Below are 14,631 nucleotides of genomic sequence, written 5' to 3'. Positions count from 1 at the left end.
TCAAACTTAGGTCTTGTTTGGTTCATAAGTTCTAAGACTTTTTTTAGTCCCAACTTATAAGTCTCAAGTCCCTAAAAAGTCTCTACCTGTTTGGTTTTGGGACTTATAAGTCCCTATAAGACCATATTACAACTATAAGTCCCTATAAGACCATATTACAACTATAAGTCCCTATAAGACTAAAAAGTCTCTACCTGTTTGGTTTTGGTTTTGAGTCTTGAGAGTCTTATTTCATAAGTCTCAAATGCCCACTTTAAGTCCCTATAAGTCCCTCCTGTTTGGTTTAGATGGGACTTATAGGGACTTTTTTAAGTCCCTAAATCAATAAGTCCCTGGAAACAAACACCCTCTTAGATGGAAGGGGAGTCCATATTTGGGAGATCCGCAAAGTAATAAAGCGACCAAAAACAAAAGAGGATCCTTCCATTCTTTCCACCAAAATCTCACTCACTACATGTAGCGAGGAAGAGGCCTATGACAGCGAAAGCAACAACCGCGAGTGGAGTGGAGTCAGCTGCGCGATGGTACTTGTGCGCCAACGTGTATAAAATTCGTTGGTATATTGATTTCGCAACCACAACAACAAAAGTGAAGATAAACTCAACTCGACGGAGTTCTACGTGAAAAGGTGCGCATGCAACAGAGGCGGCGGACCCTGCCAATAACTCCTCCTGCTCCATAAATCAGAGCCCGGAAGAGTATAATTTAGAGAACGCCGAAGAAAAAGGATTCAAGAAAGATGTCCATGCTCCGAGCTTGGTGTTGCCCGCTTTTAAGCTGGGGAAAAAAATCAACGGATTTATTATCCCCTCGTTCTTCTGCCGGGCGGACGCATGGACGGGGATTCTGTTTGTTCTGTCGTCCTCGTCGACGGAAATGAATGCATGACAGAGTGTGATGCTAATTACTAGTATATGTTCCAGCAGGATCGATGGATTAGCGCTTGATTTCGACACAAAACCTTAATGCGACCACGGCACACCACTCGTGCAAACATGATGGGGACGCGAGGTCTGATCCAGATCTCTTGTCGATGTTACGCAGCACACCAGACGATGGGGCTACAGGAGACGCGAGTGGCCGGCATGCCGCCATTTGTTCTCCGTCCAGCGAAAGCTTCCCGGCGAGGCGAGGCGAGGCGATTATACGTCGCCGTCGCGACTTTCTTGTGAGCGCTGCTAATTGCCATCACGAGGTTTGTTTGTTCATGTGACAAGTCACGGGACGGAAGCAGATGGTACACTGACCGTAATGGGTGTAATCACAATGGATTGGCTGTCACCATGCACATGCAGTGAGAAAGATGAGAGATGAGATCCCATGCCGGCCGGCATACACACACGGACACGCTATCTGCATCTGTATCTGCATGCACGGACCTGCCTTTCTCGGCCGCTGCTGCCGTGCCGCTCACCGCCGGCGTCCGCAGGCGAGCGCCGAAAGCATAAGTACAATACAACTACCCTTCAACGGTCATCGTCCAAAAAATAGTAGTAGAACCGTGTAGCGTAGGAGGACGCCGCTGGCGTGCGGCGCGGGTCCGGCCGAGTGACCAACTGTGAGTGCCATCGTCGGCCCTTGCCATGCGCTGGCTTTGCTCCATGTCCGTGGTGACCGCGGCTCCATACGCTTCGTGGTGCCGCTGATTTGGAGGTGGTCTAGGAGGGCTCTGGGCTAAACTAATACTAGTACCGATAAAGCCGCTGGCCGGTTTATTTACCCTGCAAGAATAAACTGCTCATTGCCCTGCAAGAATCAAGCAGCATGCCTGGCCAGCAGCCGATATTCATAAATATAAACTCTCAGAGCCAGCCATGGAAGGGAGGGAGATCAGCCTAGGGTTTGCAGCCCGGCGAGGCGTAATACAAAAGCAAAAGAGGTAAAAACGACACAGGTGGTCCTATCTGCCTTCCACTATGGACCCTGGGCATCCATCACAGTAGTTTTGGACCGAGCGAGCGAGTCTCCCCCTGCCCTCGTCTCTTTTTGTTTCCATCCTTTTGATGAGAAAGCAAAAGACACAGCAGACACGCCATGGCAATGCAATGGCGTCGCACTCCTACCGGCGATTGACCGGTAGCACCACCCTCCCCTTGATGAGCGCTCGCACCTGCACTCCATCTCCATCTCCATCTCCATCTGCATCTGCATCTGCATCTGAGTAGACGGACAGGGAAGGGAGCGCCCTCGGCCCTTTTGGCGCGCCCCCACCGCTTTCGTGTCCCCCGGCCTGGCCTGCCGCCCACGCGGCCAGCAGCCTCTGCCCCTCGCTGTAGGCTTCGCTTTCGCCCCTCCCCTTGGCCTTGCCAAAGGTAGAAGAAGAAAACAAAACAATATTGCCGGCCGGGCACAGCAGCAGGCAGAGGCAGCGGCGGCTTGTGGGTGAAACTTTCTCTTCTTTTGTCCTGGGAGCATTGCTTTGCGCACAAGCATGCATGGACAGGTGTGCGCCCGTGCCGGTGATCATTTCTTGCCAAGCATGGGCCGGGACACTCCAGTGCTACTACTCTATTCTGTCGGCACAAACGTCATGCTGTACAAATGGTGGCTGTTTCTTTCTATTGACTAAAAATGACCGAGCTGAGCCAAGCGGCTCTTGTTACATCACGAGACCAAGCAAAAAAACGGAGAGGAAAAAGAAAAACAAGCCTTCCCTTCCAGAGTCACAAACCGCTCGGGAAAAGGAAAAAAATAATCCAAAAGGCACGCCACAAAATTAGCTTCGGCTGTCAGTGGCTACTCGTACTGCTAGCTCAAATCAGGACCACAACTATCTTGCATTTTGGTTGCGTTTGTGTCCGCCCGTAGATGGTTAGAATCAATCAAAACTGTGCAGAACGAACGGCGCAAACCTTCCTGTAGAATAGAGAATAGGTGTGGGAAGGTGTCAGTCTTCCAGTTTTACACTTCTCTCCAAAACGATATCAAGTGCTAGTAGTGTATGCATCATACCTACCTAAATCTGGAATTACAAGCCATCTTCTTGGCTAGAGTATCTGCAATCTGCACAACGGTCAGAGGTGAGGTACCTGTTAGTCCAAGCAAACTTTCCATTAAAAATAGTACTATCACAGCACCGAGGACACAAGAACTGAAGTGCGGAAAGGGCAGAGCAGCTCAGAATCACCTGTTGCCTGGAAAATATTCCAGTTGCTGGAATCTTGGGAGGAATGAAGTTTCATCAGACATCAGGCCTACTCCTACTCTGGCACCGAAGAAAGAATGTCTGCAGGGAAGCTATGATGATGATGAGTACGATGCCTTCACATGGAATTCAGTGAAGCTGACAGAGCAGCCAGCTTAAACAATGAGACAATGCAGTCTAGTAGTATATGAACCTTGGCTCCGTGGGGATGCACAATCAGTAAAAGTTGATATCTGTGTAACTGCGTGGATAAGTTGGATATGGCAGTTCATCCACCCCCATTAGGGAGCTGGACCGAGTGAAGCTGCCGAACTGGGCCTGGCTCGGCAGTTTAACCTCCGCCGTGAAAATGCTGTATACAGGCCTGTGGTCCGAGAATCTAGACTCGCCGCGGACGTAACATAGTTGGTTTAGGCCTCTGCCATACCATAAAATCCGATCGCACCTTCAGAAAGACAAAAAATGCTTTGTTGAGGTGAAAGTAATAAGGGTGTAAAAGGGGAAGAAGACATGCTTGGATGTAATAATGCATTGATGAGTTTTGTTTTGTGAATTTTTACCATGCGGGTGTCCTCCGCTTCTCATTTGGGTGCATGTCGTCGCCTGCGTATCTGTCGGAGTTGTACGAGTACTTGTACGTGGGTGGAAAGTAAATCCTTCCTTCTTTCCAGCCCGCGAATACCCGACCGAACCTTTGCTCTATACGAAGCTGTTGCAGAAAATGTTCAGGTAAGAAACAAGGCCAAAAATGTGATTGCAACAGTAGCACAAGTTGCTTCAAGAGGTATATGATATGGCTTACCTGATCTTTTTCCAACAATTGTTTCCAATTGTGCATCTCAACCAAAGCCTTCACAGAGCGATAGGAAAGAGCTATCCGGTAATTCAGATCCCCGAGCCATATTATTCGACTGAAAGAAACAAAATATATGAGACCCCAAGATATTGGTGTTCCATTTTCGCAGTTTTATTCTACTTGCGTATAACCGAGCTGGAAGTAGAACATACTCATGGTCAAGGATTGTCTCTGGCCACTTCTCGTCGCGTGCACCATGAGCATGTGGGAATCTGGTTTTCCTCAATATTTCCACCACGTCCGCATTTCTTCTAAGTTCATCGCCATCTTTTTGACCTGATGTCAAGTGTGTGCAAACAAAGCAGAAGCTTGTCTGATGCAGAGACATGCTAATTGATATCGATCCCTAAAAAAAGAGGGAATGGGTCAATATAAAACTATGTAAAGCCAAAAAAAGTGCCAGAAAAAAATAACGAACTTAAGATTGACTACTGCACACCTAGAAAAGCTGAGTAATAAATAGCAAACAGTACCTTATTTCCAAGATATCCCATCAAGCCTCTTCCAACACATGACACCTTCAAGTTCTTCACATGCTCCCTTATGTCACTCCGCACCCATACCATTAGGAAAACCCCAACCATTTGCTTGCTAGCAACTAAGCAATACCTGCTGTGTCATAGAAAATCTGAGTTTCAGTTCAGAGAACTTTAGTCATATTCCAAGTGATGAATGAAGCTTGTAAGATATTTCAATGAAATATTAGTAGTTCCTACTTTCCAGTGGAAACTGTGTCATTAGCAACTTAGTCTCAGCAACAACTAAGTTATGCTACAGGCACAAAGAATTTATATTCATTGTCAAGAATACTTACTTGGAGTTTACCAACCGTCTGTTATTGTCATCTGTTGATAGTGGAGCACCATATCCACATGGCATTGGTGAGAAGAAGGTGCCACCAGGTGATTCCTCGTCCATATTCTCATCATCAGAGGACCCACCGCACCTCATACTGGTGTCAACATCGCTCGGCCTGCTCCCAAAGCTAATCCGGTCACAAACACTGAACCGTCGGTCCACTAGGGAGTGTGGATCCATCATGTCAATTCTTGAGCTTCGACCCAAGGACTGAAATGAACGCCGATGGAAGAACGAAGAGTTCTTTTGCCTCCTCGATGATCTCTCGAAATCAACATTAAGCTCCGCGATAGGTTCCGGAGCCGGCGACGGGGTATGGTAGTTGTACCCAGCAGAGCCCTGGAGATCTAGATTATTTAGCGTCTTTCTCACAAGAGAAACCCACTTTTTGGCTGGACCGTTGTCTTCGGTCAACAGGACGTTGCCAGCATTCAAAGGAACAATTTCCTGAAACCTGATAGGACAACAACATTCTCATTATTCATTTGTACCATTTTTCAGGATGTTTATGCTCTATACATCAAACGAATATCTGCTCAAGTAAATGCATGAGTTTAGAGGTTATACCCAATGACGTATATATCAGCAGCAGGAGAAGTATGGAGCCAGTCCTCCAGGTTCAGATGACTGGATGGTGACCTTCCTCCCACATTCCATGTACCAGCAAAGACCCTAAGCACACGGTTACATGGATTGTCACATCAAACTGGCTTCGCTTTCGCAATGATCGGCGAATCGGTCGTGTTGTACAGAGGCATTATATACCTGTAGTCCTGCGTGTTTGTGATGTAGGCGCGGTCGATCCCGTTTCCTGCTCGACAGTCTCGATCGGAGTTCTTCCTGGGCAACCTCTCTAACAAGGAGGACAGGTGGAGTTAATTCAGTCAGTTGGGCATTGGACACCATTTTGACCGGCCAATTTTGCACCCACGGAAACGGGTGAAAAATCTGAAAATGCAGTAGTAATAGTTACTGTGAGGACTGAGGACGCAAGCAAAATGTAGTACCTGTTCTGCTCTTCTTGGTCTTGCATACATCCCTCTCTGAGAAGCTGGTCCTCCACTGCATCCCCACTGAAATAGTCAAAGCAAAATTTTAGCACAAGGACAGTAAAAACAAACTGCATTTTTACTAAGGTCTCAAGCATGTGTTTGATTGTTTCTGCAACAATAACAAAAAAAATCCACTACACTACACGTGAGCAGGAGGCAGGAGGTCAAACTTGCTTCTGGAAACAACAGGAAATTTATGTGATCCAACAGCCAGAACAACACCGAGCAAGAAAAAAGTCTGAAGTTAACAGCTGAATGGAAGTACCTTGTTCGACTCCATAATCCGAATGGAAGTCCTTGGCCTTTGTTTTGATGTTGAACCACTTCCTAACGATGGTCTTGGACCAGGACAGCTTTTCCCCCACACCAATCAGAAACAAAGCAAGATCAGAGACCGGACACAGAAAAATTGTGAAGATAATAGTAGTAGCTGTTGATTGATGTGTAGTCTGGTCACTTACCCTGTTCTTGGTTGGAGTCTCATCTCTCATTGTCTCAATGCTTCCTCATACAGGTCCAGGGATGGGATGGCTCCTCCCTCCAATCCCCTCCCAATTTCGCCCCCCTTTTCCAGTACCCCCACTAAGAACAGTTTATATAGATATCCTAAAGCAAAAGGGAGGAGGGCGGATTCTTCCTCTCCCTCCCCCTTTTTTCGCCCCTTGTTTGGAAGATTCCACACTGGGAAGGAGAAGCAGGAATTCCCAAGAATTGCTCGGCGGCTCGGACCAAAAGGAGCAAGAATCCCTCGAGAGGCGATTGACGGGGAAAAGAAGGACCAGCGAATGGCGTATTTGGGGGTGGGGGAACGAGATCAAGAACGGAAGCAGAGACCGTCCGCAAGATTCAGGAAGCAGAGGCGAGGATTATTAAAGACGGCCCAAAAAGAGGCCGGCGGCACGAGCCTGTAAAGAGAGAAAGCTCCTGCAATCACGCCCACCAGACGCCCAGCTCACGACGCCCGGCCGGATCAATGCCGGTGGCGGGCGAGCGGGCGGGAGTTAATGGCCGGGCCGTGCGGGAACGCCCGGGGGCCGGGGAGGGGCAGCGGAAATAAATGGGGGAGGGGATGGCTGGCACCTGGGAGAAAGGAAGTGAATCCAAAGAACCCGGCGGAGGACACGGAGCCGGGCGCCCACGTCGCGCGCAACACGGTGCTCTGCGCTGCGCGCTGCGCGGTCTGTGGGTTCAAGGAGAGGGAGGCGAGCAGGAGGAGGGGACGGACGGACTGAGCGAGGCGAGGGAGCAGCGGCAGTAGCAGAGTGTGGGGGGAGGGAGGCACGGAGGCCAATATAAAGGGAATAAAGCGAAAGCTTTGGCAAGCTTTGGGTTTGGGGGCCTCCGCTGCTCTGCTCTGCTCTTCGGCTACTGCTGGCTGCTGCGCTTTGCTTTGCCTTCTACTACTATGTAGCCTTTGCTCTTTAGCTCCAAGCCCGATGCGGGCCAAAGAAGCAAAGCAAAGCTAAGCTAAGCTAATGGTGTTTATTACTGTCATTATATACTTTGAGGCTTTTTTTTAGGGAAATATACTTTGAGGCTTTATTGGCCATATGTTGCTTATCATCTCTGTTCATATGAGCAGGAAAACCGCAAATTGCTTTTGGAGGCCAAACTCCATTTGCAAAATTCAAAAATCATTAAAATTCGTATTTTTACGTTTCGAAAAGTTCTGAAAAAAATGCAGATGTACACATGTGTGTAAATCTTCATGACGAAATACGTCGAAACGAGGGTTGTGCAAAAAAAAAAATTTGGGCTTTTCAACACATGTTACCGTTCATTCTCACATCTGTTTCTTTTTTTTGTACAAAGTCGCATCTCATGGTATTTCATTCTCGATTTTTGCACATATATACATTTCATCCTTGTATATTTTTTTAAAGATTTTTTCGAGTCCGGAACGTTGAATTTTAAATTCTTCAAAAATGAAGGGCTCATGGAGACTGGTCACCAAAACACTCCACTCTAGGAACACTGGATTACTGACGACACAGGTAACATGTTTCTTTATTTTCCCCAATTTTTGTATAATTGGGATGTTTTGGCCGTTTTCTTTAATGGGAATCAACGAGGAGGCTTGTTGTTTAAGAAAAACAAACACAGATAACACGCCATATGAGAAGGATAAGGCATTTGTGAGCCACACTCGTAACACTTGTTCAAGAATTCGTATGATTAACTAGTTAACTTGCCGATTAAACCTATTCGTGGGGTCTGATAATCTAATAAATCAGCCGATCGATTGACTAAATGGCCGGTTAGTCTATTAATCCCCTACACGCCAGCCAACTGGGCAGCTACCGGTTCACAATCTCCTCAACAATGTTGGTAACCAACCCTGACAAGGTTAACTTAGCCTCGTAAGGGCAACATGGACGATTAAACGGATGCCCTCAAATGTCCACCAATGCAGCCAGTGGCATCCTTCTTCATCTTTAAGTAACCATCATATACCTTCATACCTTTTATGGTTGTTCCATCCAGTATCAACATCGGAAATACCGGTTGAATAGTGCATCAAGGGCCGAATAGTCCCCACATGCCCTCGAGTCGACGCCCGTTCAAAAATTGATGTCCCGGCATTGAACCCTTAGAGTTGAGCACATGCTCCTCTACATGCCCCTTTTCTAAGAATCACCGTCAATATCGTCGTTTCATCCTCATCTTGGTCATCATCAATCGATGAAAACAAAACCAAGAACACAGCGTAGAAGTACTCCTTATTGAATCCATCGTGTGTTGCTTCAGTTCAAAGTAAACAACGAAAGCATAAAAACATGTGCTATGGCATTAGACCAAACACTTGTCGTATGTGGTGCCTACCATGGACGAAGTCGACGGTGATAGAGAGTACCTGGGCAACGTGCGGATCTGGGGGTGCGGCAGCGGTGGCGGCCTTGGCGGAGAGACAGGTGGGAGCGGCGGATATCTGGTAAGGCCTATGCGGTGTCTGGGGAGGTTGCTACAGTGGCGGCGGGCCCCGGGAACTAGAAGAGAGAACGAAGGAGGAGGAGGGGTAGATCGTCAAAAAACACGGGCTCCGGGTCGGGTTTGGTTTGGGTCTGGACCGCCGATATTCGACTAGCAGACGCCCAGACTCTTCTAGACCTCCCACACCACCTGGTTTAGGGCTAGATTGAGGGATTTCGGACGTCCAGACGAATCCGCCCAATATGAGGGCTAGCAAGCCTTCACCAACATCCATCGCCACCCTTTCGAGAGCAACTCAATGATTTAATCGGACCACACTATCATGCCAAACGCAGCAGCTCCAAAAGAACTGAAAAACTCCACTTGATCCATGTTATCATCGAGGAGGACGCCACTAGAATGGGAAGAGAATTGGAAGAGAATGGGAAGAACATTACTTCGACGAGAGGACGCCGCCACTACCTCTCCATCTTCAAATGGACACAAAACTCCACTAACATTGAGGTTCAACCCCCACCTACCAACATGAAAGGATACCCTACCACATCCTCGAGATCCATTAGGACCACTGGAGACAGGCTAGGCTACTAAGCGCGCTGATGAGCGGCCGCTCTTAGAAATCGCTGCCTACTCGCCTCTGACAATTGTAGCAGAAGAGGAAGCAAGATGTTCTGAGAGACTTTGTACCTCTAAATGGTTCGGTATTATAGCCGGAAGATGGGAGTTATGGATGCATATGGCCACATGCAGCCATAAGCCCGCGGGTGGGAGTGAAACCCCTCATAGGTCCCTTGTGACCTCCTTCGGGTGGTGTTCCTCTTTTGCTCAAAAACTCCCAAAATCATTGTTTCCTTTTTTGTATATTGTTGTCTAGTGCACATGTAAACCACACTATTGTAAAAAAAGACATTAGTCCCGCAGAGATTAACTAGAACAAGAAAATGTGGTTAGAAAAGTAGATATATTTTGGGCGTATCAATCCTCACCGCTAGCAAGAGTAACCAAACATATGTATTGGATTTTCATTGCATGCATTATATTACACATTTGATGTCACATCCTAGATTTTTCTTTTAAGATTTTTATAAGGAATTAAAATTTTCCAAAAAATGTTTGACATTGATTGCTTTTAGCTAGAATTGACTATTGGTTGTTTGAATTGTTCAAAAAGTGACTCGATTAAAATCTGGGATTGTAAGGAAACCTATACTTAAGTTTCGGGAGTAACTATAAAATCCAAATTGATCTCACACAAAGGGTTGATGCCTTCATTGGGTTGGAATGAATTCCTTAAACCTCAAACAACATTTGAAAAGCTAGTTTGGAATCTGGGAAAATAGAACGAGCCCTAAAAGGTTGTAGGTAATAATTTTGTATCCCAAAATGGGGTGACAAGTTAAAACATTTATTTGGGCAGAAAAGTATTCTTAACAAGTACCAAATAATATTGAGGCCTGTGATAAATTTCCCAAAAAAGACTAATGTGGATTGATTCTTGGAATATATTCAAAATTCCAATAGGGAAATTATTTAGGACTTTGCATTTCTGTTGGCATTAAAAGAAACTACCATAAGTCCAAATAAAATGCTTGACTTTTTGTTAATATTCCAAACTAGATTTGGAGCATATTTGAGTTTTAAGCATAATTGAAATTCAAAATAATATTTAAACTAGGCATAAAAATATGTCACCGAAAATATTTGACCAAAAGGCCCAAACAAAATGTTGAACTATTCAGAAATATTTCATTCGGAATTTAGAGAAAGCTTGCTTTTGGAGAAAAAATAAAATACAAGACCAAATTGAGATTCTTCATAGTAAAGACAATGCAACAGATAATTGACTCCCAAGCGCGCTTGACAAATAGAGTTATGCTCCCCGGTAACATCGCTAGAAAATAGTCTTGATGACCCACGAGTATAGGTTATCGCGATGGTCTTCGAGGGTTGTATTTCACCGGAATTTACTGATTCAACACAAGGGGAGTAAAAATATATTTATAAGCCTTAGCAGTTGAGTTGTCAATTCAACTACACCTGAGAGATAAGTTTATTGCAACAATTTATAGTATCATAGTAATATGATAGCAGTAGTGATTAAGTAATAGTGGCAACAATAGTAATAAGTTTGCAAAGTAGTAGCAAAGTGCAATAGTAATCGTTGTAACAAAGACAATAGCAGAAAAGTGTAGGTATGGACTAGTGATGGGGTGTTCGGATGAGATTCAATATGTATATGTAACAGCCATAATCTAGAGCGATACGAACTAGCTCCCATCTATCAATCATATGTAGGAATGTATTCCGTTTTATATTCATACGTGCTTGCGATAAAAAACTTGCATAACATTTTTTGTCCTACCCTCCCGTGGAAGCGTGGTCCTAACAAAAATTAAGGAAAATTAAGGCGCTCCTGTTAATAGAGAACCGAAACAAAAGATTAACATGTAGTGAATACACGAGCTCCTCAAATTATAGTCATCCCCGTAGAGTATCCTAATTGTTGTCACGTTGATAACATGTGCATATAGCTTGCAGATAGGATCAAGAAAACAAATGTATTCATGAAAACTTAATATGTCCAAATCTCAAATCACAACACTCAGGCCCTAGCGACAAACATCAAGCATAGCAAAATCATAACAACATCAATTTCAAAACATAATGAATATAGAGATCAAGCCCCTAACAAATCTGACATGATTATATATGAAATATCAACCAAATCCCATCTACCTCTAGTATGCCTACAAAAAGATTACTCACACACGAATGTCAACATCATGAGATTGTTGAATGAGAAGGGTTGGTGATGACAACGACCCTAATTCCCTCTCTCCGGTGCCAGAAACAGAATGCAGATCAGGGCTCACACGAAGAACAGGAGGTGGCGGCGGAGGCTATGTATCATAACACGCGATGAAACTTTCTCTCTGATTTTTCCCGAGGATATATATTTATGGCGCCGGAATCGGGTCAAGGCGGCGGCCAGGGGCCCCACACGCGTGTGGCGCGCCCTGGGCGGGTGGTCGCGCCACCTATCCGTGTGGCGGCTTGGTGGCCCCCCTTCGGTACATCTTTGCTCAAATATTTATTTATTTATTTCAAAATAAATCTTCAAAAAATTTAGTCCAATTCCGAGCACATTTATTTTTGCACAAAAACGACAACATGGTAATTATACTGAAAACAACATCAGTAAGGGTTAGTTTTCATTCAAATCATGCAAATTAAAGGCCAAAGCAAGAGCAAAAGTGTTTGAAAAAATAGATATGTTTAGAACATATCAAGTATCCCAAGCCCACCAAGATGGATGGGGCGGTTGTTTTATCTTTTGCCGACCAGAGGAAAGGACGCTCAATCTTGTTGACACTCCTCAGCATACCAAAGGGTACCACGAGCGGGGTGATGTGATACATGACTTGTGAAGCAAGGACCGATTTCACCAAGGCAGACCGACCTATCGTGATAATGTTCCTCCCTTGCAAGGGTGGCGCTTGCATGTGATGTAATGAGCTCATTGTGGAATGCAATGCAAAATTTCGTTCGACGGGTCACATATTTCAGGCACCAAACTTTATTTGATAGGAATAAATATGTTTCTAGTCGGCTAATTAATAGTGATTATGTTCCGTTTAACTATTACTCTCTGTTAGATCAATTTTTCTTACGGCATCTCCAACAGCCGCGCTATATAAATGCCGCGCCGCAAATTTGTGGTTTTTAGCACGCGCGCAAACGCTAACCGAGCTCCAGCGGAGGCGCGATAACTGCGCGCGCGGCATAAAGAGTTCAGCGCACGGCCTGAATCGCCATCGCGTGCCGTTTATTTGCAGCGCCCGCTACTGCGCGCCGCACACTCGAGCGCTCGCGACTTCCACCTACTCCGATCCAGGCGCCGCCGCCCGCACCATCCCATTTGTTCCGGCGACCATTCCGGCGCTTCCCCGGCCTATCCTCGCGCCGCCGCCGCTTCCTGCTTCTCCCTCCGGGCGCCGCAGACCCTCGCGCGCGCCATTCCTCCGACGAACACCGCCCGGCCGCCCACAAGGTGTTCGACAAAACGCTTGCAAGGTATGTATTGCTTCAACTTCACATTTTCAACCGCGTCCGGCCGCCCACTGCCGCTCGACTACTCTCAATATGAGCTCTTGGGACATCCCGTGCGAGTGCGGCGGACGGTTGCCAGGGTGGCCCGTTTTGTTGCCTTCTATCATGCCATTCGACGTGCCGAAACGCATGATGATCTTCAGAAGGATCTCATTGAGGAGTGGTGGGCATGGAATGGCCGACAAAGAGCATCATGGTGTTTGTGTTTGATGTTGTATTGTTAAACTATTTGATCTATTGCAAGATAAACTATTTGTTTGAGTTGTAATAATGAAATTGAACTATTTATTGTTGATTTATTCCGTTTGTGTTTGATCTTCTTGGTTGTGTTTGGAGTGCATGTATTGTTTGTGCGAGAGCGCGCACGCAGTTTTTTTGCAGCGGCTCGCGCGCGCTAAACTTTGCAGCGGCCGCTGAAGCAAGCGCTCCGCGTCGCGCAAGAACTCAAGAACCGCGTGCTGCAACCGATGCTCTTAATTTTTGTTCTCTTTGGTGATTTTCATCCTTTTTTAAAATTATTCAGATTCGCTAATTCTTATCTAGATGAGAATTAACAAAATCTCGTTTAACTCCTAAACTACTCGATTATATATAACCAGACAAAGAAATAAAAAGAAAATAATCCCTATGATAATCTGCATGTAAAATCCGGTTGTGTAGGAGTTAGATGAAGAAGACATAGTTATTTCTCGTCTACATGAGTCGACTCCCACGACTGGCAAAAGCCAAGATCCAGTTACTAGTATTACACTTGATAGGCAAAGCACCTATGCGCCGAATAAGGAGTGCACATTTCTTGAGAAAAGGATGGAGAGATGGCACTCCCACAACTACGTAGTACGCTGCGTTGGAGATTTGGGCGTCATATCCAGGAGCCAATCTCAGGACGGGGCCAAACTAGGGGGTACGCGCCGGCCCATAGCCGTAGAAGCAGGCAAGCAGTCATCGATCAGCCGGACCCGCGCCGCACATGAGCGGCGTCGTACCACACGGGAGGGCACAGCCGCACAGGGTAGATGTATTGTACTGCCTGCACACTTTCGGCGCTCGCCGGTGGTGACCAGCAGCGGCCGAGAAAGGCAGAACAGATAGCGTGTCCGTGCGTACGCGCGCGCGTACACCGTGTATGCATGCCGGCCGGCATGGGATTGCCAGTCGTGATTGTGATTACATCCATTACTGTCAGTGTACCGTAAAAGATCTCGTTGTCAACACATCTGCTTCCGTCCCGTGACTTGTCACATGAATGAACAAACCTCGTGATGGCAAGCAGCGCTCACAAGAAAGTCGCGACGGCGACGTATAATCGCCTCGCCTCGCCTCGCCGGGAAGCTTTCGCTGGACGGAGAACAAATGGCGGCATGCCGGCCACTCGCGTCTCCTGTAGCCCCATCGTCTGGTGTGCTGCGTAACATCGACAAGAGATCTGGATCAGACCTCGCGTCCCCATCATGTTTGCACGAGTGGTGTGCCGTGGTCGCATTAAGGTTTTGTGTCGAAATCAAGCGCTAATCCATCGATCCTGCTGGAACGTAATTATAGTATCACACTCTGTCACGCGTTCGTTCATTCCCATGGACGAGGACGACACAAGAGAATCCTAAATGTGTGGATTTTTCCAGCTTAAAAGCAGAGGAGAGCAACACCAAGCTCGGACACATGGACATCTTTCTTCTGCG

At 46.4% G+C, this 14,631-nt stretch overlaps 1 protein-coding gene across 8 annotated transcripts; it reads right to left on the bottom strand.

Moving 5' to 3' along the window:
- Positions 1-2,531: 2,531 nt before the first annotated feature.
- Positions 2,532-7,191, bottom strand: LOC123095637 (type IV inositol polyphosphate 5-phosphatase 7). Of its 8 annotated transcripts, XM_044517174.1 has the most exons (14): positions 6,373-7,185; positions 6,177-6,264; positions 5,867-5,932; positions 5,625-5,712; positions 5,427-5,531; positions 4,816-5,313; positions 4,475-4,613; positions 4,154-4,347; positions 3,948-4,056; positions 3,706-3,854; positions 3,339-3,590; positions 3,128-3,226; positions 2,957-3,003; positions 2,532-2,856 (listed from the first exon to the last, which is right to left on the bottom strand). In XM_044517174.1, exons 1-11 carry the CDS (start codon positions 6,400-6,402, stop codon positions 3,362-3,364), a joined length of 1,695 nt encoding a protein of 564 aa, XP_044373109.1. In that variant the 5' UTR covers positions 6,403-7,185; the 3' UTR covers positions 2,532-2,856; positions 2,957-3,003; positions 3,128-3,226; positions 3,339-3,361. The 8 variants fall into 8 exon arrangements, with proteins under 8 accessions (XP_044373109.1, XP_044373108.1, XP_044373107.1 ...); XM_044517173.1 differs by having other exon boundaries at positions 4,475-4,610; positions 6,177-7,191; XM_044517172.1 differs by having other exon boundaries at positions 2,953-3,046; positions 6,177-7,188.
- Positions 7,192-14,631: the final 7,440 nt, after the last annotated feature.

This window comes from Triticum aestivum, chromosome 4D (assembly GCF_018294505.1).
Source record: "Triticum aestivum cultivar Chinese Spring chromosome 4D, IWGSC CS RefSeq v2.1, whole genome shotgun sequence".
Taxonomy (NCBI): Eukaryota; Viridiplantae; Streptophyta; class Magnoliopsida; order Poales; family Poaceae; genus Triticum; species Triticum aestivum.
Note: the sequence above shows the minus strand (reverse complement) of the source record. Positions and strands in the feature narration are given on the sequence as shown.

Bases quoted from the DNA above. Each gene is read 5' to 3' on its own strand.
- LOC123095637 (XM_044517172.1), bottom strand. From the start codon at position 6,402: ATGAGAGATGAGACTCCAACCAAGAACAGGGTAAGTGACCAGACTACA. The intron at 5,532-5,624 runs GTATATAATGCC...CCGTGTGCTTAG, and splicing joins ACAAACACGCAGGACTACAG to GGTCTTTGCTGGTACATGGA. The intron at 5,314-5,426 runs GTATAACCTCTA...TTGTCCTATCAG, and splicing joins GCTGATATATACGTCATTGG to GTTTCAGGAAATTGTTCCTT.